The 25702-nt window shown below is 42.7% G+C and overlaps 4 protein-coding genes across 8 annotated transcripts; 2 read left to right on the forward strand and 2 right to left on the reverse strand.

Moving 5' to 3' along the window:
* Positions 1–5: 5 nt before the first annotated feature.
* unk (unk zinc finger) lies at positions 6–10670 on the reverse strand. 2 transcript variants are annotated; one of them, XM_063481648.1, is made up of 15 exons: positions 10416–10670; positions 9702–9911; positions 8068–8244; positions 7842–7972; positions 6437–6572; positions 6207–6324; positions 6029–6113; positions 5641–5936; positions 5440–5505; positions 5139–5313; positions 4939–5040; positions 4640–4825; positions 4379–4560; positions 3983–4243; positions 6–1518 (listed from the first exon to the last, which is right to left on the reverse strand). In XM_063481648.1, exons 1-15 carry the CDS (start codon positions 10562–10564, stop codon positions 1363–1365), a joined length of 2430 nt encoding a protein of 809 aa, XP_063337718.1. In that variant the 5' UTR covers positions 10565–10670; the 3' UTR covers positions 6–1362. The 2 variants fall into 2 exon arrangements, with proteins under 2 accessions (XP_063337718.1, XP_063337717.1); XM_063481647.1 differs by having other exon boundaries at positions 5139–5322; positions 10416–10669.
* Positions 10671–10950: 280 nt separating this feature from the next.
* On the forward strand, positions 10951–13369 carry LOC134632835 (histone H3.3A). 2 transcript variants are annotated; one of them, XM_063481653.1, is made up of 4 exons: positions 10951–11077; positions 11810–11947; positions 12031–12184; positions 12273–13366. In XM_063481653.1, exons 2-4 carry the CDS (start codon positions 11820–11822, stop codon positions 12399–12401), a joined length of 411 nt encoding a protein of 136 aa, XP_063337723.1. In that variant the 5' UTR covers positions 10951–11077; positions 11810–11819; the 3' UTR covers positions 12402–13366. The 2 variants fall into 2 exon arrangements, with proteins under 2 accessions (XP_063337723.1, XP_063337724.1); XM_063481654.1 differs by having other exon boundaries at positions 10999–11082; positions 12273–13369.
* On the reverse strand, positions 12481–17835 carry si:ch211-250n8.1 (uncharacterized). 2 transcript variants are annotated; one of them, XM_063481650.1, is made up of 16 exons: positions 17000–17835; positions 16590–16697; positions 16428–16503; positions 16161–16317; positions 15993–16038; positions 15851–15909; positions 15739–15774; positions 15560–15612; positions 15345–15477; positions 14539–14753; positions 14398–14443; positions 14251–14316; positions 14119–14178; positions 13958–14043; positions 13630–13724; positions 12481–13543 (listed from the first exon to the last, which is right to left on the reverse strand). In XM_063481650.1, the coding sequence occupies exons 1-16, from the start codon at positions 17034–17036 to the stop codon at positions 13509–13511; spliced, it is 1308 nt and encodes a 435-aa protein (XP_063337720.1). In that variant the 5' UTR covers positions 17037–17835; the 3' UTR covers positions 12481–13508. The 2 variants fall into 2 exon arrangements, with proteins under 2 accessions (XP_063337720.1, XP_063337719.1); XM_063481649.1 differs by having other exon boundaries at positions 14248–14316.
* A 119-nt stretch (positions 17836–17954) lies between these two features.
* On the forward strand, positions 17955–25600 carry zgc:194990 (uncharacterized protein LOC568410 homolog). 2 transcript variants are annotated; one of them, XM_063481652.1, is made up of 10 exons: positions 17955–18081; positions 19570–19661; positions 19758–19856; positions 19938–20045; positions 20120–20278; positions 20453–20593; positions 20880–20931; positions 22879–22905; positions 24293–24319; positions 24395–25600. In XM_063481652.1, the coding sequence occupies exons 2-10, from the start codon at positions 19599–19601 to the stop codon at positions 24952–24954; spliced, it is 1236 nt and encodes a 411-aa protein (XP_063337722.1). In that variant the 5' UTR covers positions 17955–18081; positions 19570–19598; the 3' UTR covers positions 24955–25600. The 2 variants fall into 2 exon arrangements, with proteins under 2 accessions (XP_063337722.1, XP_063337721.1); XM_063481651.1 differs by lacking the exon at positions 17955–18081 and having other exon boundaries at positions 19335–19661.
* The last annotated feature ends 102 nt before the right edge of the window (positions 25601–25702 follow it).

A 25702-nucleotide genomic window follows, 5' to 3' on the forward strand; every position in this document is an offset into this window, starting at 1 on the left:
ACACACAGAAACAAGCTGTTCCTCCAAAAATATACAATTTGTTTTAATGATCTGTACCAAAAACAATGAAAAAAATCCACTCAGAAGGAAACACTGGTGTTGCATGAGTTGTGTGTGGACCTTATGCTGAGCATGAGTTTACTGAAGACCATCACAGTGATCATGAACACTTTGAGCCTCACACAGCTTTACATACCTGTATGCTTCCTGATGCTTTGTCTAATCAGTGCAAGAGATAAGTATGACATCACTTAACTATGTGTGTGTGTATGCATGTGCGTGTGTGTGTGTGTGTGTGTGTGTGTATGTATATATATATATATATATATTATATTATATAAGACTACATTTGACGCTGAAATGTCAAAGATTACTACAAATGCTAAAATATTGGCAGATAAACCTGTTGCGCGTTGATTTAAACACAGCAATGGGGCCGGTTTTAATAAAAATACTTATGTCTGAGTTAACATGAAAAAGTAAAAATTAAAAATATGTCTTTTCAAAGAGTACACAAGTTGACTATGTTTGCCTCGATTGTGTTAACATGCTTACTCTTCCAGTTAATGTAGAAGAATATTAGAGAAAACCTGAGTGCTTTAAACAGAGGCCATCTGTTGTAAATTCAAACAAATATTCCTACTATTGTTTTTATATTTCTGTTAACAATGACCAGTAAATAATTTTCCTTAGCTAAAGACGGGGAGAAAAAAAATGCAGCAAAATCTAGAAATGTGATATCAGTAGACTGGGATATCCTCTTTTTGACTGTAACAATATAGACTCGTTGCTAGATGAAACTAACCATGCCCTTTAAGTGTTTTCATTCAGACCTCTTGATTTTTGTTAGGATGGCTCAAAAATATTAAACAATAAATAAAAAAAATAAAGTAAAATAAACTGCTGACCTGTTGCACATGGATGGAAAACACTCAGTTTAGAGTAAAAAAAAAAAAACTGAGAACTATTTGTGTAAATGTTTCATAGCTAGGGTTACACAAGAAATGACAGCAGGTCTTAAAGTGATTTTCACAACTCAGGGGCAGGTGGAAAGAACAGTGTTGCTGGTCAAAAGCATCATCTAGTTAAAAAAAGAAAAGAAATTGTTCCACTGGTAACACTGGAAACATCATTCAAAGTTCCACATTAAGAGCTTTTACTTAGTGACTACAGCTCACCAAGCTGGCAATTTGTGAGTAAATCTCATCTTAGAAGTACACAACTAGGTCAGTGCTTGATTTGTTACCAAATAACAAAATGACCTCTGGGTAATTCTGAACTGTTGACACAATTCAAGGCTGGTGTCTGTGGAATCAGGACTGACTGGTCTGGAATCTGTGGTGGTCCCACTGAATTGTGAGGTCAAGAGAGCTGCTGTTCCAGGCTCTGTTCAGGGCACAGTGGGCAATCTGTAGCGGTGGAGCAGCTCTCACACTGTAGTCCATGGCCACAGGGCAGCGACAGCGAGCCCTGCTCTCCACACGTCACGCAGCACTGTCTCTGTTTCCTGTACACCACCTTAATAAACACAAGAGGGACATGTTTAACGCCTCTTAACCCGGACAAAGACATTAATACATGGGTATGTTCATATACACTGTTAGTAAATCATCAGGTTACTGGGTGTTTGTCAGTATTAGTCATTCATACATGTAAGTTACTGTCACACGTGTATCCCATTGCAGTACCTTACAGATATGTCGTTTTACAAGTCTTGTTGTAGTAAAATGCTTTTTATCTATATTAATTTGTATCAGTATGAATAAAGTTAAAGACAATCTATCATTCTTTCCTTTATTTTCTGCCATATATGGATGGTTACAATAGTGGAAACTCAGGTTAAATACAGGTAAAGGTTCAAATAATGAAGCCAGCACATATAAAACAAGTTCTATAAACAAAAGCTCATGTTTAAAACCTAAATCTCTGTATCAGACACTTATTTTTTGCACTTGGCTCTGTAGGATGTCACACAGAGACAAGATCTCTCTAATATGGTCATGTCCAGAATTGTTTCTGAGGAGCAGCCAATCAGAAAAAAGTGGGCTTAAAGGCAAGTAATGATGGGGTAAATCGAGGTCGAATATAAAGATAAGATGAGCCTTACTTTCAACTGTGATCATACAGTTTACTCTCACAGAGCCTAAAAATACAGAGCTGAAAGTTAGTATAATAGACCAAAAACATTTTTTTGTCTAATTTTGAAGTTGTGGGATTTGGTTTCTCCATTGCCATACAGGACACCGGCCTGTGACAGGAACATCAGGGCATGCTCCAATCTGTTTAAGAGAGCTCTGACTTTCCAGAGGGCTTTATTTCCCCCCCTTACAAGTGATATCAACATAATTACCTTGATGGACTGCCTAATCTTGAAGAATCTGTCTCAACTTATTGAATTGACCATAACTAGGAATCAGTCAATTCAGATCTTAGGTTATTTAAGTCACCACAGGCACACCCTATTGCTGAAAGTATTCACTCACTTATACTTATACTCACTGAATTCAGGTGTTAAAATCCCTTTCATGGCCACAGGTGTATAAAATCAAGCACCTAGGCATGCAGACTGCTTCTATAAACATTTGTGAATGAATCAATTCAGAAGCGGCTCAGCCACAAAGTAGCAGTCCACATAAAATCACAGAGCGGGGTCAGCTGAGGTGCATAGTGCACATTGGTGTAAAGCACCTCAGCATCCACCACTGGACTCTAGAGCAGTGAGGGCGTGCTCTCTGGAGTGATTAATCGTGCTTCTCCATCTGGTAATCTAATGGGTGAGTCTGGGTTTGGTGGTATCCAAGGAGAACAGTACTTGTCTGACTGCACTGTGCCAAGTGTAAAGTTTGGTGGCGGGGGGATTATGGGTAATGTTTCAGGAGTTGGACTCAGCCAGTGAAAGGAACTCTTAAAGCTTAGTATACCAAGACTTTCATGGTCCTAACTTTGTGGGAACAGTTTGGGGATGGCCCCTTCCTGTTCCAACATGACTGCTCCAGTTCATAAAACAAAGCCCCCAAAGACATGGATGAGAGAGTTTGGTGTGGAAGAACTAGACTAGCCTGCACAGAGTCCTGACCTCAACCTTTGACCTTTGGGATTAATTATACTGGAGACTGGAGCTGTTATAGCTGCAAAGAGTGGGACAACATCATGAGATGTCATTCAAGTTTTGGCAATATAACATATGGTGAAGAATGTTTGAGTTCCAGAACGTTTTCAGTTTTGATGCTACCTTCAAAAAAATGAACATTTCCCTCTTGTTTGTGTGACTTTTTTTTCTAAAAACCCGGCTGCTCGTTTTCTGGTTGTGGGTGGCACTGTCCCGTTTTCATGTTTCATGCTAAAAAACAATTTCAACCCAATTTCAGAATTATATTAACGCTGCTTTCCTCATGTAGCCAAGATTTCTAATTAAATTCTAAGTGTGTGGTGGAAGTTTTGATAGAAAATTAGGTTAACAAATAAAAAACATGAGATCACTAATTAAACTACTCCACTTCCGTTGCTAAGAAGACAAACTGGAGGATTGTGGTGTGACTGTAACCCTCACTGTGCTTCGTACCATTTCAGATACTGAGGTAAAAGCATCCCGAACAATAACCCTTCATCTACCATTTTTGTTCCATCTTTGAGATAGGCTGGCCAGCTTTGTGTGTTAGCCTTCTTACATGTGCTATCAGATATGAAATATCACATAACTGGGACATTTTCCTTTTTTCTTTTAAGCCAGTATCAGTATCAAAACATTGATACCAATTTTTTTTGACTGGAAAGATAATTTCTGAGGATTTCTGAGTAAGCTACTGCCTACTTACTTAATTAACTAAACATCTAAACTCCTTAATATTCTATGGAAACATGTGGCCAAAAAGTGTTGGTTAGCTAGAACACTAGAGTGGATGCTATTCGACTTAGGAAGGAAAACAGCCGAGTCAAAACAAGCAGTGTGAGGCTAACAGGTCGTGGAGGTTGTGGGTATTACCTGTTCCACAGCATGTAAGCAGGTACAAAGCTGAGCCTGTAAACTGAGGACCGACTCCAACGGCAGCCGGTGTAGTAGCTGGAGTTGGTGCAGTGACAGATGAGGATTATCTCCGCTCCTTAAGCTCTCCAGCGCCTCCTGCAGGAGAGTAGCTTGTCTCTGCGCCTCCTCCTCAGCCTGCCTGGCTCTTTCTGCTTCCATGGCTAACCGCGTTGCATGGGCACGTGACTCCTCTGCATCCGCTTTCAGTGCCGCAAACGACTGCGAGAGAAAGCAGGCGGAACAAATGACGTGCGGTCCAAACTGGGATTCGTTTCTTCCATTTCTGCAGGTCACGGCACACAAACTGCTGTTTCAGGGACACGCTCGCATTTGCATGCCCCACTACCTACCTACCTGAGCTGTGTGTCTCCAGCTGTGACCCCACTGCTTCAGTGTCCTGTGAGCTTCCTCCAGCTCCTGTTTGAGCCTGGAGGTCTCTGCACAGGGAGCAGAGGGCAGTAGGGTAGGAGGTGTACCAGGAGACCCCTGGCCTGATGGGAAGTGCTCCCAGATATTAGTACTCATACCATTCAGACCTACAAAGAAACAAATAAATATAAGCAAAATCATGTTCTGTATGAGACTATTTGATCATTTAAACAAAAATCTACAGACCTAAAGAGCTATGAGATGGTCCCAGGAAGCTGCTCTCTGATTGGCCAGGTTGGGACAGATGAGTAGAAAAGAATGGTGAAGCATGCGGCCTGACTGGGGGAGATGGTGAAGGTGAGCTAAAAGCAGCGGAGCTGCTAAAAGACCCTGGGATGTTCACTGGGGCAGAACTCTGAAGCTGGCTACCTCCTGTGAAGGCCAAGAGAAAAAAAAGAATGATTTTACATACATGTGCATAATGTTTGATGTCAGACAGATATTCACATGTTGATAATCCTGTGTATGTTCATGCTTTCAAATACCCAGCATGACTCCCACACTGGGCAGAGCAGAGCTGCTCTCCAAGCTTCTCTCCAACGCCGACACACCAAAGTCATTCAGGTCAAGATCATCCAGGGCTGATTCTGTAACACATAAAACACCACAACTTACAGATCTACTGTCACAACTGCGAGATATGTGGATTTTCTTCTTTTCTTTTTATTTTTCCACTTTTACTCACCAACAACTGATTCCACTGTTTCACTAGTCGGGTAAAAGGGCAAGGCATTAGCATTCATTCCAGAGGATATGCTGGATCCTGGGGGTCCAAGAGGAGCAGGGCTAGGCGGTGTGGCTGCCAGACTAGAGGGGATACTGGAGGACAGACTCAAAGGGCTGCCAACTGGCAAAAACACCTGAAGGTCCTTATGAAGAAAAGGTAAAAAAAAAAAGAAAAAAAAAAAGGGTTTTGTTACTTTAACAAATAAATAAGCAAGAAAATACATTTCAAAATGTTTGATCGTATTAGAAAACAAGAAAACCTGTTTGTTCTGAGTTGATGCTAGTTCTCTGTGCCGCTGCTCTAGAGCAAAACCCCTTTGCTTGGCCTGAAAAATAGTGACCTTAAATAAGCAGGACAAATTTGCAGTAATGTCGTCATTCTAGAGATGATATTTCTTTAGTATATCTTAATAGGAACTCATACGACCACATTCCCTTTTTCTTATGCGCGTCCTTCTTACCTGATCTTCCCTCTCAAAGCCAGGTGCCCTGCCGTACCCTCCCTCTCCCGCCCACGGAGACTGAGGTTCTGCAGATCCACTCATGTCCTCACACAGAGACAAAACGCTACCAAGCAAGCCCTGCTCTGCTACACATGAGCCTGCAGAAGGAGAGAAGGGGTCCGAGATAGAGCAAGACCCCATGTTGTGACAACCGGGACTGGCAGAAACCTCCTGGACAGGAATAGGGTCTGGAGGTCTAGGGGGTGGAGGGGAGCTGGGGTTGGGGAATGATGGTTCCTCTGGAACAAAGGGCTCTGGAGGAGGAAGAAAAACAAAAATTACAAGTTGACTCATCAGGCGCCTTGGGTTTCTGAGACATGATCACAGGTGTTTTGTGGGGATTTACTTTCAACATGAGCAAAGGCACAGAAGGGCCCTCTGGGACAGCTGCCACACTGCTGCATGTCATTGCACTTGGTGGATTTATAGATCTGTAACCAAAAAAAAGAAAACGAAAGACACTGCTTCACATCTTGGGTGATTTCCAGTCAAGTTCTATAAAATTTCCTCTAAAGGAGACAAACCTCTGGGTGGAACTGTTGTTCTGTTCTCGTGTGGCAGTACTGACATGACTCAGCTCCCTCACATTTACTGGGATCTCCCCACTCTTCACTTTGCTTCACCGCAGGACATGGCAACGCTCTGCGGTGGTAAGAAACAAACAATTTGCTTCAACAATTGAGCCCCCAATTGAGCAACAACAATAGCCTCATGTTTAAATGCCTTCTTTCTTTAGCACAATGAAACACAGCACCTGTATTTGTGCTTGTGTGGGCTGCGTCTCCTGTCTTTGCTGTTGTGATAATACGGACAGGCATAACCTTGACGACACAGGCGAGGTGGTTTCTTACAGAGCTCTGTCTTGTAATGGGACAGCACGTAGTCATTATCTGAGGAGACACAGAGAAGAGAGGAAAGACACAGTGAGGCAGGCAGACTGTAAGGGCAGGTCAAGGGAAATTAGGTAAAAATATTTGTCTGTGAAGGTTCTTCCAAGCTCCTTAGACTATTTGACCTTACAGCAACTGGAAATCTATATAAACAGACAATCTCAAAATACAGCCCAATATGGATGGTGATTGGACCTGAAAAGATTCAAGACTTGTTCAAACTTGTACGTTATCACGACCTTTGAAAAACTGATATATACATTTAATTAAAGCAAAACACATGTTTTTAAATAACATTTAAGAGGTTTTGTAAAAACACAACCTAATTTACTTCACACCTGTAAGCACTGTTTAGCAAACGGCATCATATCAGATTTCTAAAAGGATACAACAGAGTTTTGGAAACTGAAATCTCTGCAGAGGATTAGAAATCAGTTTGTGCTGTAACTCAGACTAACACATTAGAATAGGTTCATGCAAACATGCATAACTCCAACCAAGTTGAATTGTTGCAAAAAGGCTATAGCAGATATATGCTAATAAAAGTACACAAGCTAAGGTAATCCTGTATTACTGTGTTTGTCAGTATAGGAAGACTAACAATTTTTTCATGTTCTTATTAGAAAAAAAAAAAGTAGAGATCCAGCTCCTAGTAGTCCAGTTATTTGTAACTGTTAGTCTGTCTGCTTATCAATCCTGCTTATCGGTTCCACTTGCACTGATGTTACAATCAGCTGATTTCAGTTCATGTGTTGGAGGAAAATAGTGGCACAGCCTACAGCATGGATATTTGCATTATGCTGCTAACACAACTTCAGCTCTTTGCAACCATCTGCACAGACAGCATGCTAACGCTAAGCTAGCTAAGAACCCACAGTGACGTTAAAGGAGAGTGAGCGCTGACCCCAGCCCACCAGCCAGACCCTAAGCTTCAACAAGTAAACTGATGAGCAGTCAGGCTACAGCCTCTGTTTCTACGTCTTCATGTTTCTAGAATCACTGTGGTGATCGCTTTAAGACTCCATGTCCTGGTTTTCATCTTTGCTTTGTGTTCTATTAAGAGAGGGTTTGTGTACTACTAAGAAAACGATCTACAGCTACTAGCTACATCCCCACACACCAACACAATCCATATCCTAATGACTACACACATATGATCTTTCTCTTAGTACTTAGGTAGGAACACAAAGCGGATAGTACATAGCAAAGATTGAGCAGTGAGCTGTTTTTCTGCCTGAATTCCTCCTGAAGTGGTGTTCCAGATGTTACCTTGCCAGCGTGGCTCCTCACTCAAGATCTTCTCTATGAGGGCTGTACTCGCTGCCTGTCCCGACTGCCCATCTCCTCCACCTCCTTCTGTGGTCCCTGAGCCTCCTTGAGACTCCATCACCTGCATTTCCCTGTGTAGCACGTAATGAGAAAAAAACTTTGTCAACACACAGCCACACACATAGAAACGACTTCAAAGATCGCTTCCATGTTTTATTTGGTGTACCTGATGTCATAAACGGGGCTGCGTAGGTCATGTGATCCGTGAGCAAATGCACAGTGGGAGCCGTTCTTGCTGCAGTGGCCTTTTGCATCAGTTTCATGGATACACGATCCAGTTTTATAGTAGCGGAGATGGTACCTGCGCTCTGTGTCACCTGCTGTTCGATGCAGAAATGGGCACCTGGAATGTAGAAAAATAAAATTCAAAAATGTTAAATTATTTATTTAAAGGCATGCAAATCATGCATGCCTTTAAATGTTTTTTTTTTAAATTATGAACCGTTTTGTATGGATAATATTAAAAAAAAAACAGGTAAAGAAAAACACACTTCATAATTCTTTGTTTGTGGCAACTGCTGATGTAAATAGGACTGTGAGATGTTTTAAGCACACGACATTTAAAGCACACTTTTGTATTCTGATTTGAAGCTCAAATCATAAAATATATACCCTTTCCACCTTTATCCATGGGTGCCAACCAGGACTGGACTGGTAATCAGGCATGACATGTAAATATAATTTTTTATGTTTTTTGTGTCCATATGCACACAGCATACAGGTCGGCTTGATGGGCCGCTGTGCACCCTAACACTACCCTACAAGCACTGACAGCAGCCCATTGGTTCATTTTTATTAGAATTTGGATTGCCCCATCACTGGCTCTCCCCTACCTTCCCTGTGCACCCATGCACCTTGTAGAACAGAGTTTAGTGTGGAAGAAGTGGTTGATAAAGATGGCTAAACAAAAGGTAAAGCATGGAGCTGAAAAGCTGAGAGAGAAAAAGAAAGAGAAACAAGAAATAAATGCAACAAAATGTGCCAAAGTAAGCAATATGTTAGCAGCTGCACCGTCAGTAGTACCAGCAAAAACTAGTAAGAAGTCGCAGTCACAAACAGTTGCTGCTGCAAGCTTTGGAGGAGTGCAGGAGGAGGGACATCAGTCCCAAAAAGAGACTTATGAAGAGACAGAAGAAGGGGTCCGTGGTAAGAAAATAGATGGAGGGACATAATTAAGTTAAATAAATGGCTACTTTGACCATAACTAACCACAACTAAGATGCCATTATATGGTGGGCTGCCTGAACCAAAAATGTCACAGAACAGGAATCATGTTGCATCCTTTAGATCTCCATTTTCTTTGTTAATATTAAAATGGGTCATTGTGAGGATTGTACAGCACATTTCATTGGAGGGAGACCCTCAGAGTGAGAGTACAGGTGCTAAAGCATCTACTAGACATACATCCATACAGTTTTGGCCCATTTGTGTTCCGAATTACCACTTTGATGCCTTTAATGGAGATAATAAAGGTCTATTGACATTCAGAGACCTACACAATTGCACAATACGCTTCATAAAGAACTTGAATTTGACATTCTCCTGACAGATTAAACTTGAAAGGGCTGCTAAAACAAACCTGAAAACGTGGACATTTAGTTAAATACTATGTCTTTCTGTTTAAATTAACCTTACAGAGACTATACATACCCCTAATATAGACCTTCCCAGACATGGTGTGGCCAGTTATGCCATTCAAAAACAAAACTTCCCCCTTACACAAATCCCTATTTTTGTTTCTGTTGTAAATATAATCAAGGCAAGTATCTTCTGCTAAACTGAAGCCTTTGTTACACTCACTCATCTCCGTCGGGGCAGGTGCCTGTTCCCTCATCATATTTGGTACAGTAAACATCTGGGCTGTAGTTGAAGGTTCCGTCCCGTCTGCGTATTGGCCTGCGGCGTCGCTGGTTCAGGAAGTGCCAGTGGAAACAGGAAAAAGGACGGTGCTGTGTACATTTATGTTGTACGAACAGGGGACACTGCTCCGTTCTAAACTCCTTCAGATATCTGGGAAAGAGGTGAACAGCCAAAGAGACTGAAATAAGTTGTTGTACGGTGTCACCATATTTTGAAGTGGCCTACACAAATAGGAATATATTGATATCATTGAGTTTTTCACGAAGATAATCTCATAAAAATAATTACTGTCTTAACGCAACACAGTCTCGGCAGCAGTGAGCAAAATTCCTCACGGAGATATATATATATATATATACTTTCACTAAACAAAGACTTAATGAATGCTGTCGTGACACACACACAACAAAGCACTTAAACGATGCTCCACCGCACAGCCTGTAAGAAATGGCTACTGTTACTGTCCAACGTTAGGCCTCTTTATGGAGACCTACAGCGCTAAATAAGCACATTATTTGCTTTGTCCATTTTAAGCACGTTTACTATTCATGGAGTTTCCTTAAATACATTTTAACAGTTGTTTTCTGTGTTTAAGTGCACGTGAGGTTGTGTACACTTGTGTACACAAGCTAATCCCGCTAACTAGCTACGTACGTGTAATGTTGAGGTTTCTCGGGCTGCACGTTCAACACGGTTGCAGGAGATGTTGACCCCCCTGCAGGCGAAGACGAAGAGGACGAAGAGGGTCCTCCGGCACTCGTCGCTACCGAAGATGACGGGGGCTGTGGATACGTTTTAGACATTGTACCCTTCTAAACCCTAACAACAAGAAGCTTGTTTTTAGCTTACTGGCTAGCTATTCTCATTAGCTTCGAAATCCGCATTCTGTGGCGATGTGAGCCTGCGCAGGGCAAGAGGAAGTAATAGCAAAGGGACAACTAATAACACGGAACTATGGGACTTGAAGTTCAGTTATAACGTGACTAAAGCTGTGATTCAAAACTAAAGTGAAAGTCATAAAACACTCAAGATATTAACTGTCACATTGTCACAGAGTTATGGCATTTGCACAAAAGTGAAACTGGAGAAAATAAGGAATGATCGAGGTCACGTTTATTTTTTTATTTGCTTGCTTCCATTGGCTGTACCTTATATCCATTGACCCAATCAGTGTGTAGCGTTTTACAAGTATGACGTCACGACAAAGTATTAATAGTCGGCCTCGTTGCCCTCTGTCATAGAAAACCGTTTCGGAGGTTCCGGTGTTGTAGGTGTTGTCTTCGTGATTAGTTTCACGCTCAACTAAAGTCGAAAAGGTAACGTGAGTATTTCTTCTTGCTAATAATACGTCTAATGATTGTATTGTCTTTGCTGTGACATGTGTTGTGATTTTTTTGTTTTGGGTTTAAGTGTCGGCTTGCTAACGATAGCCTTAGCTAAAAACAGAACAATGGAGTGTCTTGCGGTTCGTCGTTTAATGTCACCATTGACTCGATAAAGTGAAGTTAGAACTCACAAACGATGATAAAATTGTTTAAATGTTACGTGAAATTTGAGTGTGATATCTTTACGAAATGGCTAACAGCTTATATAACGCGTTTGTGCTAACATTTGTAGAGTTAAAGCAATGTTGTTTGAGGTACAACGAGAAACTGAAAATGGCGAAGTCGAAAACCAGAGACTGGCTGGGCTGTTTCGGGCTCCCACTGTTTTGACGCCATTGTTTGCGGCTACCTTGGGCCGTTAGAATAATTTTAATCGTTCATGTCAGTATGTTAATAAACACGCTAAGCGAAACGCGTTAAAGGACCTCATCACTAGTTCGCTTTAGTGGAAACGGTTACATAAGCTGCGGTGGCGTATAAAAGTAGCGTTGCTTATGTTGGTGTTGGCCGCCTTGGGGGAGGGGGAACCGACGGTGCTAGCCATGTAGGCTAGGCTAACACGCTAGCTTGACTAATTGGTGTCGTACCTGTTGTTTCTGCCGAGCTGCTTTATTGATGTAGCAGTTTCTGACCTGGACTTTTGTTTTTCTTTTATCCTAAAAGCTAGTACAATATGGCCCGTACCAAGCAGACTGCTCGTAAATCTACTGGAGGAAAAGCGCCAAGGAAGCAGCTTGCGACCAAGGCCGCCAGGAAGAGTGCGCCATCCACGGGAGGCGTGAAGAAACCCCATCGTTACAGGTGTGTGGTACTCTGGTTGCCCTTAACAGAAATAAATTTTTCCTGGCCTACAGTGTTGAATATCTGCTCGATTCATCTGCTAGGCCTGGAACCGTGGCTCTGAGGGAGATCCGTCGCTACCAGAAGTCCACTGAGTTGTTGATCCGCAAACTTCCCTTTCAGCGCCTGGTGAGGGAAATTGCTCAGGATTTCAAGACTGACCTGCGCTTCCAGAGTGCTGCTATTGGCGCTCTTCAGGCACGTGAAACATTTACATTTGACCTGCAGAGTAATAGGACTGTAATGAGAAGCTTATTTAAATTTCTTTTTCTCTCTCATTAAACAGGAGGCCAGTGAGGCCTACCTTGTGGGTCTGTTTGAGGACACAAACCTGTGCGCAATCCATGCCAAGCGTGTCACCATCATGCCCAAAGACATCCAGCTGGCACGTAGGATAAGGGGAGAGAGGGCCTAAGTGGCTAATGACTGCATTGTCATGACAAATGATCCTATTTATCATACTTAACCATTTTGTGGACTCTTATTTTCTTGGCTTTTTTTTTTAAACAGTTTCTTTTTTTTTACTTTTTTTAGGGTTGACACAAATCAATCATTCCGCAAGTGCGAGCCCCTTGCAGACATACAACTGTCTATCATTAGATATGGACTAGGTTTGCTCTAATGTCCCAGCTTCATTAATGCAAGCAATGGTTGCGAGCAAGCTATGAAGCATATAATTGTCCACTGAGCAAAAGGGTTGTTGCCACAAATGCAATATGAACTATCAGCATTGACTAAAGTGTAGCTACTGTTTGAAACAATAAGTTCTCCATTGTCACAAAGGGGCAAAGCCCAACTATATCCTCCTATAGCCAATTGCTCTGCATCCTACTTCTATTCAGTTGGAGCGCATCACTAGGAATCCTCATTGTACCTTGCTGTGGTGAGATTGGGTAGCGGCATTCTTCTCGGGAGCTGAGCAAATCACAAAGATGCACAAGCAGTTGTAATCTTGTGCGCCCATCTGATCACAAAGTTCACTTTGAGAATGAGACTTACATGTCACTACACAAACTTTTGTGCTCACTCAAAGTACCATCAATGGAGACAGAGTTTGTCTGAAGGGGGCTTCAGATTATCCATTGTGGGTCATATCATAAGATGTAACATCACTTGACTTTAAACTTGTGGGTGCCGGGCTCCTTCTGGGGATGGGGGGGTCCATCTTCCATGGGGGGCAGGATTTTTAATCCATTTACCACAAAATGCCAGCGTGTCATGCTCAGTAAGGCCTAGTGTCGGGGTGTTGGCTACCTCAGTTGATTCTCTATACTTGGTAACAGAGCATGGCAAACCCCTGCATATATTCTTGATGGCTTTTTAACATGTTTTTTCCAACACAAAATCTTGGCAGCTACATTTAATACTATTTATGAAATGTTGTCACATGTCTTTCTATTAAAGGTCTTTATGAGTAGTAAGAGGTGTGTCCTTTTGTTTTTTACTATACAGACAGTGAAGAGGTCTATATGGTCAATACACATCTTTTATTTACAACACATAGTTGGTCGCAGCTGGTTTGTCATACAAACCATTCCGTATGCTTGAACCCAGTGGCTGTAGGAGGGGAAAATACAAGTGTTTAGTGTTTGAGTGACACGCCTGTAAGCACATGACTGTGTCTGAGAACCGTGATGCCTCACCAATCCTGCAGACGATGTCTTCGCACTCCTTGATGCTGCTGGCTCGGAGCACCACACAGCAAAAGCCTGTGGACTGAGGGGTTTCTGGGGAGTCTCTGTGAACACAGCCAATCATGTGCTTAGATGACATGGGGGCCCAGCCAATGACAAGGCTTGTATATTGCATCATGACATCCTGTCGTAGGAGGAGTGTGATCTAAACTACAAGCAGCCTAGTTTAACAGGGATGTGTGGAAAAGCCTTTAATAATAAAAGCTTAGATTATGGTATTTTGCCAGGATGTACTGCAATATCAGTGAAAGGCTTTCATATAAAATGTGATACTTACGCCACACAGAAGGCAAATACTGTGTAGTCTGGCTGTGCATATCTCCCTACACATGAAATCTCGGGATAATGGTGCTCAAACAACTCCTGATGAGAGAAATTAAGACAAAACTTTAGGAGAATTAAAGTACAGGCAAATCTTTGTGAGCGAGATCTACTTACCAATTTACTGTTTCTGTCTGTGCACGTCAAATGCGTTTCCTTCAAATCTAAAAGCACTTCCTGCAGGGAAAATTAAATGGGTTACGCATATATAAGTGCTTTGCAGAAAATTGGGGAAACAGCTTTCATTACCTTGCTAGGTAGGCTTTTCTGCAACACCTGTGGGATTGCATGCTGGAGCACCTCCTTTCCTCCAAACTGAGAGAAGCAGACAAATGACGGTTACAGGAGGTGTGTGCAGAATGTTTGAAATTGCTGTAAAAACAAATTGTCATTTACCATTCCAATGTTTGCCTTTCCCAAGAATTGCACTATGTAAACAATCCTGTGGAACAGAGGTTGTTCAGAATGTATTCCTCAAATGTCACATCATGACGGCAGCTTGAATACAGATCACAGCGATGGCGTGTTAACACTTGCCTTCCCTCTTTGAGACACTGTGATGGAGGAGGCTTCTGGTCTCTGCTTGCTGTCTGCTGGGAGGGAGCAGGACCCAGCTGCAGGGTGGGGTTCTCTGTCCTCAGGGCCCGCAGGAATTTGATAAGGGGTCTATACACTGTTCCGTCGTGGGCCCTCCATCTTATAACACGGATGGACAAAGGGCAGCCCTTAAACCGAGACAGAACTGCACCGGCCTGGGAGTGCAAGTAAAAAAGGTCTGGTAAAGAAGTGTATATATGCAGCACCTTTCCATCTCGCCTGGCAGCTCGAGCTTAAATATCTACATCTATCTATATCTGTCTATCACTACTCTCCTGCTGCTATCCTGTCAAAAATCCCTCCCCGACATTCATCTCTACCCACTCCACCCTGCCTGCACTGTCTTCTTCACCTCTCTTGTGCACTATTTTTCCATCTGTCTCCCTCTCATCACATATATGTATTCCGTTTTGCTCCCACCAACTTTCATTCTTCTTCAGTGCGTACCTCCATCTTTCCAGATTCTCACTATAGATCACAATGTCATCATCTGCAAAACATAATTCACGGAGACTGCCCGACCTGGATCTATGTCATTTATGAAAATATAGATGATCCACAAACACGAAATATCCACGGATATTGCATGATATATTTAACATGAATTCGTTTTGCTGGATAATTGTGTCATGAAAATGCAATATCACAACAGCCCTAATGCAGTACGGCACTGTATATCTTTTTGTTTTTGTTTGTTTGTTTGTTTGTTTGTTTTTTTGGCACTGTATATCTGAGGGATTTCTCACATGTCCACTTTTAGAATTCCTCAGCGAGGTCCCATTGATCTCATCGATGATGTCACCAGCACAGATGAACTTGTCGACGTCAGCCTGACTGCCGGGAATCAGGTCAAGAACAAAGACGCGCCCGCTGAGATACCTAAAAAGCAGATCCATAGATGTTTTTTACTAGTCCATGTGCTCAGTGTAATGGAAATATTTGTAGACTGGAACATACTAACCTCAGAACCAACCCTACCTCCCGGCAGGGCACAACTTCGTATATCTCACACACCTAAAAGCAAACAGCCAGCAGTCAGTCTTTCACCTCCTTAAGATTGTACTTTTTCTTTCCTTCTATGGATTTATATCATAACCAAAGACAAATAACATAATAACAGTGTTACTGTGAAGCTCTTACCGGCAGGAGCCAGCTCTCATCCAGAAAACTGCAATTCTGTATACAAGAAAAGAAAATTCTTATTAGATCGGAGTTCAAAGTGATTGGAAAAAATCACAGTAGCGGCTCTGACCTCCATGTCCAGTTTGAAGTCCATGTGTGAGAGCACCAGCAGCAGCGACATGAAAGGTTCTGGAAGAGGAAGAACAGCAGCTCTTAAGATTTTGTTGTTGACAAGAACTTCCTCAGTTTTGTTCAAGCTGCTGTAACCTCACCCACAAATTCCTCATTCCTGAGAATTGATAAATCTGGGCTGTACCACTGGAGGAAAGAGAAACAATGTTAATCACAACTATGCAAGTCTGTTAGAGAAACACACTTTCTAAAATCCCATTTTTGTGTGCTCAACACTGGGGAACAATGCATCTGTCCATGTATCAGACCTCCAGGAGTCTGGCAGTGTGCAGCAGGTGTGTGAAGAACTGCGGCAGGACCTTGCGGCTGAGGGCCAGCCTGAGCAGGTAGCGCCCTCGGCCCTGAGCTGAGAGCAGCTTCCTGCAAACTCTGGTCTGCTCAACTGCCAAGGACAGAGCAGACAGACTGCACGGGAGAAGACAGACAGAGAGGTGACGGGCATTAATGAGTGAAGCTGTCACTAAAAAAAAAATAATAATCTTCCCTATCTGCTCATCTAAGCAGGATGTAGTTACCTGCCACAGGCATCTTGATGGGGTAGCTGTTCGAAACAGTGCCAGTAATCTCTGTGCACCAGACTGAGAACTGGCTCTGGAGAGAAATGAAACACACCCTGAGTGAATACTGCAAAAGTCTCCTTCAAAATGAATTCAGCTACACAAAATGATGATACTGACGCTGGAGTCCCTTCCTGAGGACCAGCTCCAGCAGCTCACAGCAGGAGGCGAGGTGAGGGTTGGAATCTGTCACCGTCTCTCCATCTGACTGCAGGTTCAGGACACACACTGAGTGGGAAGGGAAAAAAACACGCAACACACATTGGATCTGTTGTCATCAGCATGACATAACTGCATTTTTGCAAAGCATGTGATCATCGCCATTTCACTCATCAACACTAAAACAGAGACTGTGTTGACGATAGAAAACGTAGCGGAAGCTTTTTTGGCATAAAAATAGCGCGCTGCAGGATCAGAAATGAAACCCAATTCTAGTTGTACGTTTTATTATGAATACGTCACGATCAGCTGCTTACTGAAATTGTGATCCAATGGCATCGTACCATCACTCATCTATTATTGATGCTTACCTTTGAGGGAGCCAAGGAGAGGGTCTTTGGGTGCCATGTTGATCGTCCAGCTGTGATCAAAGCCTGTCCTTTATAAGAGACGCGCCGCTTCTATCCTCCTGTCATTTAAGCACGCTCTGGGGACGCGCGCTGTATACACACTTCCGTGAAGCTAACATATCGAGAAACACCTTCCAGTTCCACTGTACCTGCCCGAGACCGTGAGCGAGGACGGGCGATGTGTTGCTGTCATTAAGTTATTATTTTAAATAAATAGCGAAGGAATATTGAACCTGCAAACACAGGCGCCTGAAATAATAACCATGTACACCTGCGCACTGACTGACAGTAAACCTGTCGTGCTGCCTTCAGAGACCCCGCCTTGTTGACCAAACAAACTGTAGGTTCGTGTTTACAACCATTCACTTCAGTAGCTAATACTTATTTATATTTTCAAACGTGACAGAAGCTATACAGGCTACGGGAATGTAAAGGAAGAAAAGAAAAACAGATAAACGGAATCTTAGTCGTTAATTTAAGATTTTTATGGACACGATAATAAAGACCCAGCGAGTTTATATAGTCAAGGTCCTTCTAGAAGCGAAGCTCACCATTTGCAGACAAGTATTAGTTATTTGGGCGGTGATCTTGCAGCCTTATCTAAGTACTTTGCGTCTCTCGTTTATAATATCTCCGTCGGTAAACAAAGGCGTGTGTTCGAGTCCACCTCAGGCTGTTTGCTGTCGCAGTGCTCTTTCTGGACTATTTTACGCTGACTTACTTAAATTGGAATAAATAAATAAAATGTATTTTCGGGCTAAAAGTAAATTAATCTTTAAACAGAAAAAAACTCTGCGACGCTTCTGTTTCTGCAAAGCTCGTTGGCGGCCTCTAGCGGCCCGCCTTTGGAACTGCCGCTCAGTGGAGGCGGTGGTTGATAAGAGCACGCGCGCTGTCTCTCGTGCCGCAGTTGTGGATGGGTGAAGGAAGCGGTGAGGCTGTGGAGTATGGCGGAGCACTAAAAAATTAAACCGAGTTTCGCGAAAGCATCACAGAAAAGCCGCGTAGAGTTTTCTTCCTGAAGGAATTTTATCCGTTACAAGGTGAGATGTTATTTATTTTCCTCTAGAGAGAGGTGATTAAAAAACAACTGGTAAACTGGTTGCATTTTGCCGGTGCACAGGGCCTAATTACATGAAATAATGTGTACGCTTGCTATTGATTATGTCCTATTTTGTAAACATCGCTTCATGTGCAGGAGGCCTCATTTTTTTAACCTTACAACACTGGCATTTCGAAATTCTGTTCTGTTTATTATTAAGAATAATATTTTACAAATTGGGAACAAATAATTAAATTCGGTGTGTATGGATACACTGTTGTACGGTAACGTGAGCCTGTTGTTGTGCAGTGTGTTTGTTCTGATGCCAACTTGCATGCAGTGATTTGTCACTCACTCCCAATATAGAAAGTCACTACCTGCGTTTGTACAGCACCGATAATCCCGGATTTCCTCTAATCTTGCAGCTCCTCTGTCACCTACACGCTCAGCCTCCGCTGCCAGAAATAAACCCACCATCCAAACATGAGTCAGTTACAGACAAGCAACGCTTTGACATCTGCTGCCCTCATATATAGTGAAAGAGAGATTAATAAATACTACAAATCAAGATGCATTAGTGTGGTTGGTGTTGGTATCAGACATGCGCAAACTCATGATGGTGTAAATAAATGTTTAAAAATTATAGAAGGGAGTTGATTGGAAGTTATAGCTGAATAACACTGTATAACTGATTCCAAACCCCTTTCCATAAAACCATTTCTAACAGTTCAGGGATGCGGGTGGAAGAAATTCATATGCATACTCAATAGGCAGAAAGCAGGCATACCTATGAATGTCAGAATTTGCTCACTAAAAGGTCAACTCAGTCCTGAGTTTGTGCTCCTCTGTGTTTGTTGCCTCCTTTTTTCTTTTCTTTTCTTTTTTTTTTTAGCTCTCCTGCTGCCTCTACATCACAGCAAGAACAGCAAATCCCCTCTGCTTGTCAGACTGACTGCTGATTCAACAGCAAACTGGTCCAAGGACCCCCCCCCCCACCCCTCCTCCTCCTCCTCCTCCTCCACCCCCACCATGGCTCCACGGTGTTTTTATTAAAAGCGCTCTGCTGTGCTCACGTCTCCATGGGAATAAATTTCCACTTTCAGGATGCATCGATCCACGCACATGCAGGAAATCCTGTTACTGTGCAATATTTTTTTTAATGTTGCTACATCTCTGTTTGCCACCCACTGTGTGGTCTCATGGATATATATATCTATGCGGAGTGAGTGGGCTGAGCGAGTGGGCTCAACACCTAATGATAGCTCGGTGGGGATCTTAATGAGCTCTCTGTGGACTCTGAGTGCAGAGCTGTGATAAAAGTTCTGCAGTGAGTGCTCCTCTCTCCGCCACCTCACCTTTTTGCCACCTTCTCGCACGTTAGCCATTTCTGCACCCTCATCGATTTGTGTGGGCGACGGAGCGCAGTCAGCTCCAGCTCTTGACAGAATGAGTGCCAGCGTGCTAAAGCTTTTTTATTATCATACCACAGGGCATCAGCCCCGCACTCCAGCTGCCAGCATGATGAAAGAGTGCCTGCAGTTCCTCATCGAGCCAGCCAAAAAGCTCAAGATCCGACTCAAGGTATACAAATCCTCCCACAGTAATTGCTGCGGGGGCTAAATGTTCTGGAAGTCATGATGTTCTTTTCCCTTTTAATTTTCTGTTTCTTTGCTCCAGGAGTCTCGCAAAAAAGTGAAGCTTGAGAAGAAGGAGCCTCTGGTGGAAAGTCAGTTGTTTATTATGGAGCTGGCCCGGGAACTCAACAGAATCTGCCAGGTAAGCTCTTCTCCTCTCTCCCTTTTTGCTCTTTATTACTTAGAGTCTTCTGCATTTATTCGCATTGCCTTTGTACCTCAGAGATCAAATATCCTGTGTCACATCTGGACCGGAGAGGACATCTGGACAGCCAGCGTGTGCCAGGAGTTTATCGTGGAATGGGCTGCTGTGCTGGAGAAAAGAGTGCAGGTATGAGATAGCAGCCATTTACAGAAATAAATTGTGTTTTTTATGGATGTTCTTAAAAGTCTCTATTTATTCAGCCAAGGATAACCACATCAGACTACCAGTACGAGAAGTCTGAGAAGAAGGACTGGAAGGGACACCTTCTTTGCATGCTGGAGGGAGGCGGCGAGTACGACATGGGCCCCCATAAACGGGTCATCATGGATTGGACCCGGAATATTAAAGGCAGACCTCAGGTGACTTTCTTACGGGACATGGCTGGTTATTAAAGTCTGACCCAGTTCCGTTGTTGCATCTGATAAAGATGATTAGGCTTAATCGTGCCCTTGACAATGATCTCATGATAATCGGACTGTGCTTGAGCTCTGGCCATAAATTAGAAGTAACTGTTTCTAAACCTCTTTTTTCAGCCCACTGTGTGGCCAGGTGAGCCTGTGCTCATGATGCTGGATGACCTGGAGTTCCAGTGGAAGAGGGGCCGTCTGCCCAACCTGTTCCCGGCCATGGAGCTCGTCATGCTGGCCGTGCTGAACGCCGACAGCCCCATAAAGGTCTTGATATCTGTCGCTAAGTGATTGTCATTAAATGTTTTTGTACTCAGTGGTGTAATTTATGGGATAAGAAGCATGCTAACTTAGGTGATTTGAAACATGAACGACACTTGCGTGACATTCTCACATTAGATATCTGGGCTAAGTGTGTCAAGCATGCTGCATATAGGCTGCACGACAATCATGCTAATCTGTTTATCTCTTTGTTCAGCTCACCTTGTCCTGAATGTGTCCACTGTCTACCTTGACATACTCTGCATGTGTGTGTGTGTGTGTGTCTTTGTAGGTGGATGTGACAAAGCAGTGGCTGGTGAAGAAGCAGAAAAGTCAGAAAATTGGTGAGTGGATCCCATCCAGTTTAACAATATGAAACAAAACATCCTGATCTTTCAAAGTGGTCATGAGCCAGAAACCAACATTTGTACGATACCTGTTGCTGCTTCGACCAAAAACTTGTTCTGCACAAGTGAAAAAAGGGATTCTCCCCATCCTTGCCAATTAACATAAAGTAGGGAATAAAATGACAATACATTTGGTTTAATTAATTAAATTATGAAGAATAGGGTCTTTATCTTTTTTATATATGTTATTCTGGTGGTATTGTAAAAGTATACCACAACTGAGTCAAGCAGAGAGTGAACAAGTAGATAAATATGCATGACAAATGTTAGATAAATCTGTTTTTGTTTTGTTTGTCTGAAAGAAAAAAATATTGGGATATTTTTAGCCTCATGCACTAGCTCAGGCTCAACCCTCTCATCCCAGTGGATGGGAGGGTTGCTTCCTCCTGTCCTTGGGCCAGTAAACAGGTCCTGGTTGCCTTTTGCCCTTATTTACTCAGTGACACTTCAGAGTACCTAGTCTTCTTAGTGTGTCTGAGTGCCCCACCTGGAATCTCCATTGTACTACTAAGAGACATCAATGCTCACATGGGCATGGACAGTGAGACTTGGAGGAGCATGACTGGGAGGAACCGCCTGACTGATCCTGATTTGAAGCTGAGTGGAGTTCTGTTATGTTCTCTGGAAAAATCACAGTTTGTCCATAACAAACACCATGTTCAAAAGGCGTGCACAAGTGCAGGTGACACTCAAACAACCCTGGTCGCAGGTCAGTGATTGATGCTTGGTTCTCCTGTGGAACTCCAGAGGCAGCTGTCATGTAGTGGCAGGCCAAGCAGAGTGTGGCTCTGGCAGAAGTTCAAGCGAACTCTCAGGTGTGGGAGGAGTCCGGTGAGGCCGTGGAACAAGATTTTTGGTTGGCCTTGAAGCAATTCTGCTCTGCTCACACCGCTGCAGTTGAGGAATACTTTGAGGATCTCCTCAGTCACACTGACATGCCTTCTGTAGAAGAAGCAGAGTCTGGGTGTCATAACTTCTTACTCAGCGTCATAGCCTCAAAGTTATATCACAATATTTCCAGAAAATATGTGATACCGACATTTCTGATAATACAGAAAAAATACTGAATGTTTCTTTGATGCTGGCAGCTTGCAACCCTATTTTCCTAATAAATTTATGGGCTTAGTCACTTACTTCACATTTTAAAACAAGAAGTTCATCAAATAAATAAAGAATATGCTAGCTTTGCAGTAATTCTACCATTAGTCTAATGGTCAGTTTAAAGCTTAGACCAGTGTGAAGGTGTTCAGACCTGTTTATCACTAGTACACATTTATTATCATGGTGAGACATAAATCCTTGAGGTTCCAACAGGAAACGGCCACCTGCCGTGTGACCCCATGTGAATAAAGGAGAAGCTGAAAGTGGCTTTTGTTAAATTACATCTTAGCTCATAGGATTAGCATTTTTCCATGATGAGGCAGTGTTACTTTTCATAGGCTAAGTTGCCCGGGTTACAACCAGCTAAAACTGATGACCTTTTTATCTTTCTCTAATTAATTAAAATAATGCTAAAATAACACTTGATGATCATAGTTTGACTAACCCTGACTTCAGAGCTAAGGCCAAACTAAAACGTAGCCGACTAGGCTGAAGTGAGGCGCAGCTATAAAGCCTCACAGACGACTGAGTGGGTGACATAGAAAATGTTGGTCTCAGCACAAAAACCACTTGGCAAAATCAGGATGTGAAACGAGTCACACAGTCACTCGGTGATGTGGCTGTTGTGTGTGGTAACAGAATACACTGCAGTGAATATTTAATTAGAATTAATCTATAAAAATGTGATTAGAAGCATGTTAGGAAACAAGCTTGTAGGAGGGTTTGAGTTGTGAGTGGAACACTTGTCTGTCTTTAATCAGAGTAAGGTCTTTGTTCTTTCAGACGCTGTGCGCTACATTCCCCACGGCGGTAAGTCTAGAAGCTCACTGTAATGAATAAAATGAATGACCCCTTTAATGTTTCTGTATCGCTGTATACATACATGTGGTCTGTGGCTTTGGGGCTGGATTATATGATCTGAAATCTATAGTATGTAACGATAAACTTTCAACTTGATTATTAGCAAATGCAGTCATTTTTTTTAATGGTTCACCACTGGATTATGCACTTGATCAATTTTACTATATGTCAGTACAGTCTGACTGTTGGCTGGTGACTGTGGAGGCCTTTGAGTACAGTGAAGTCATGCTCAAGAAACAGTTTGAGATGATTTGAGCGTTTTGACATGGAGGCAGTCATCTGAAGATGGGTATACTGTAGTCATAGAGGAAGTCACCTGTCCTCAGGTTGACAGGCTGCTTAGTTGGCACAAAGGGGCCCAAAGCGTGACAAGAAAACATTACACCACCAGTATCAACCTGAACTGTTGATACAAGGCAGGATTGATCCATCCTTTATGTTGCTTAACTCAAATTTGGAGTCTTATCAGACCAGGCAACATTTTCCCTTTCTTCTATTTTACAATTTTGAGGAGTCAAAATTGTAAAATAGACACATAAGACACATAAGATTAACTGAAAAAATGTTTATGCCAAATGTCATAAACTAGATCCAAAATCTAGCTTATGTTCAGCATGATTTTTTTCTACAACCACCTTGGAGCACCTGTATCATAGAATATATCTTAGTTTGAAAACTGCACCATTTTAATGTAAATATGACACAGAATAACAGAAACAAACACTGGTACTCTGGATGTTTGATCACTTTTCTGGTAATTCAGTGAGAAAACCTAACAAAGTGCTGTGACAAGAAAGAGTTTTCCTTTTACCTCCATGTTGATATTGGGCTCATTTCAGCTGTTATTCTTCTTTTTGTCAAAAGAAATTGCACATATAGTCATATTTGAACGCTCATGCATACATTGGACTTTTCATGCTCTGTATAATAGTTTGGACTGATCACACTGAACAACTTTAAGCCGTGGACTAGTTTTCAAAATGTTTTCAGTGGGCACACAGAAGGCTCTGGATCACAGCGGCTGTGAGGGGAGTGGGCGTAAAATTCATTTGGTTGCATTTTTTTTTGTACAAAGCACTAATGTGTTTTTCAGCTCTTGAAATTACATGTAGTTATATTTATACTTATAAAGTAATACTTCACAAGTACTTCAGCCCCCTTTGTACTTCAGGGCTTTAAGTAGAGTGGGGTGGGTGTAAGTTGCTTGTGTGTTTTTTCTGGACAAAGAAAACGTGTGTTATCGTGTGAAGGTAAAATTTTGCATGCCTTCTTTAAAATACTTAAGTCGCTTTACAAAACAATGAGCTAACGGAGTTTCTCTTCTTTTTCTTTGCAGTGTGGAACTGGATTTGTGATGCAGCAGGTATGAAAATCTCTTTTCTGTCACCTTACTGTGACATCATTTTGCAGTAGGTAATCCCGCCCTTTTATTCCACAGAGGACGTCACCCTGGACTCCGAATCGGCCCACCCAGGCCTGCTCATCTCAGATGATGAAAAACGAATGCGGTGCGGCCTGGAGCGTCGCGACATCCCACGATGCCCCCGACGCTTTGATGGCTGGTGGTGTGCCGTGGGCCAGGAGGGCTACGCCTCTGGACGCCACTACTGGGAAGTGGAGGTGGGCGAGCGGGACTGGCGGCTGGGAGTGGCCAAAGCCTCGGCCGTGAGGCAGGGCTTCCGCTCGCTGAACACAGATACGGGATACCTGACCCTCCGTCTGGAGAGAGGCACAGATTTGAAAGCCCTGACGGTGCCCGCTACGCCTTTACCTCAAAGCCTGGTGCCCAGGAAAGTCGGCATTTATCTGGACTATGAGCAGGGCCAGCTGTCCTTCTACGACGTGGAGAAGCGCTCCCACCTGTACACCTATACCGAGAAGTTCACAGAGGAACTGTACCCTGTGTTTGGGACTGTGGAGGTGGTCAAAGACCTGGTGATCAGGCCTGCTGATGCGAAACAGCGGTGCCTGTGCCCGGGGCCCTGCCTCTGGAACTGAAACGGATCAGTCCTAATCCTCGGCAGCTCGCAGAGCTCACGCTTTTATTCTACTGATTTAGAATCGCGTGTGCTGTTTCTGGACTTAAAGTCTTTCTGTGAGGTGCCAAACAGGAACTGCTCTTCTTTTGACATGTTCATCTGCTAAACACTTTCCTGTTACTCTGCCTTCATAGAAACATACAGTATCTGATTCTTTATATTTTAAAAATGAGCATTTAAAGAATGAACAACATTTTTCCCCATGGGTTTAAACTCCTCTCAAACTTTATTGGATAAAGTTGGGGATCAGTTTAAACCTGTAATGTTACATCCATCCATTTTTTTTTTTTTACATTTTTTTTTTATTGTTGATGACAAATAAACATTAAAAAGTTACAGCATGAGCGCACTGTGAATGATGATACTTTTAGCTTCAGTGCAGTGAAACAGTGCCGCTGACGAGGAAGATATTTGCAGACCGGGCTGACGCATGCCACTAGTTGAATTATAGATTATTTGATTCTTTGTCTCAAGCTTCCTGCAAACATTTGTCAGGCATGAGCTTGTTTTTGCAGCTGTGTTTTTGTTTATTTGTGCTATATAAGACATGGCAATGCTTTTCTCTCTCTCTCGCTCAATAAATCTTACTATTAATTCCAGAAATCTCTGAAAGTCTGTTCTGTCTCTTCTTCGCTCATGCGAACAGCAGTGGATCTGATCTGCTTCAGACTTGGTGGTTGTGCTGCTGTGAATGCAAGCAAGTCTAG

The sequence above is a fragment of the Pelmatolapia mariae genome, linkage group LG8 (assembly GCF_036321145.2).
Source record: "Pelmatolapia mariae isolate MD_Pm_ZW linkage group LG8, Pm_UMD_F_2, whole genome shotgun sequence".
Classification (NCBI taxonomy): Eukaryota; Metazoa; Chordata; class Actinopteri; order Cichliformes; family Cichlidae; genus Pelmatolapia; species Pelmatolapia mariae.

Coding starts and splice junctions, on each gene's coding strand:
- si:ch211-250n8.1 (XM_063481649.1), bottom strand. CDS start 17,036: ATGGCACCCAAAGACCCTCTCCTTGGCTCCCTCAAAG. Junction 16,318..16,427: donor CATCAAGATGCCTGTGGCAG/GTAACTACATCC, acceptor TCTCCCGTGCAG/TCTGTCTGCTCTGTCCTTGG. Junction 15,613..15,738: donor ATGAGAGCTGGCTCCTGCCG/GTAAGAGCTTCA, acceptor GTTTGCTTTTAG/GTGTGTGAGATATACGAAGT.
- unk (XM_063481647.1), bottom strand. CDS start 10,564: ATGTCTAAAACGTATCCACAGCCCCCGTCATCTTCGGTAGCGACGAGT. Junction 6,325..6,436: donor CCACACAAGCACAAATACAG/GTGCTGTGTTTC, acceptor TTACCACCGCAG/AGCGTTGCCATGTCCTGCGG. Junction 4,244..4,378: donor GCTGGAGACACACAGCTCAG/GTAGGTAGGTAG, acceptor TTTCTCTCGCAG/TCGTTTGCGGCACTGAAAGC.
- zgc:194990 (XM_063481651.1), top strand. CDS start 19,527: ATGAGTGCCAGCGTGCTAAAGCTTTTTTATTATCATACCACAGGGCAT. Junction 19,857..19,937: donor AACTCAACAGAATCTGCCAG/GTAAGCTCTTCT, acceptor TTTGTACCTCAG/AGATCAAATATCCTGTGTCA. Junction 20,932..22,878: donor GCAGAAAAGTCAGAAAATTG/GTGAGTGGATCC, acceptor TTGTTCTTTCAG/ACGCTGTGCGCTACATTCCC.
- LOC134632835 (XM_063481653.1), top strand. CDS start 11,820: ATGGCCCGTACCAAGCAGACTGCTCGTAAATCTACTGGAGGAAAAGCG. Junction 11,948..12,030: donor AAGAAACCCCATCGTTACAG/GTGTGTGGTACT, acceptor TTCATCTGCTAG/GCCTGGAACCGTGGCTCTGA. Junction 12,185..12,272: donor CTGCTATTGGCGCTCTTCAG/GCACGTGAAACA, acceptor CTCATTAAACAG/GAGGCCAGTGAGGCCTACCT.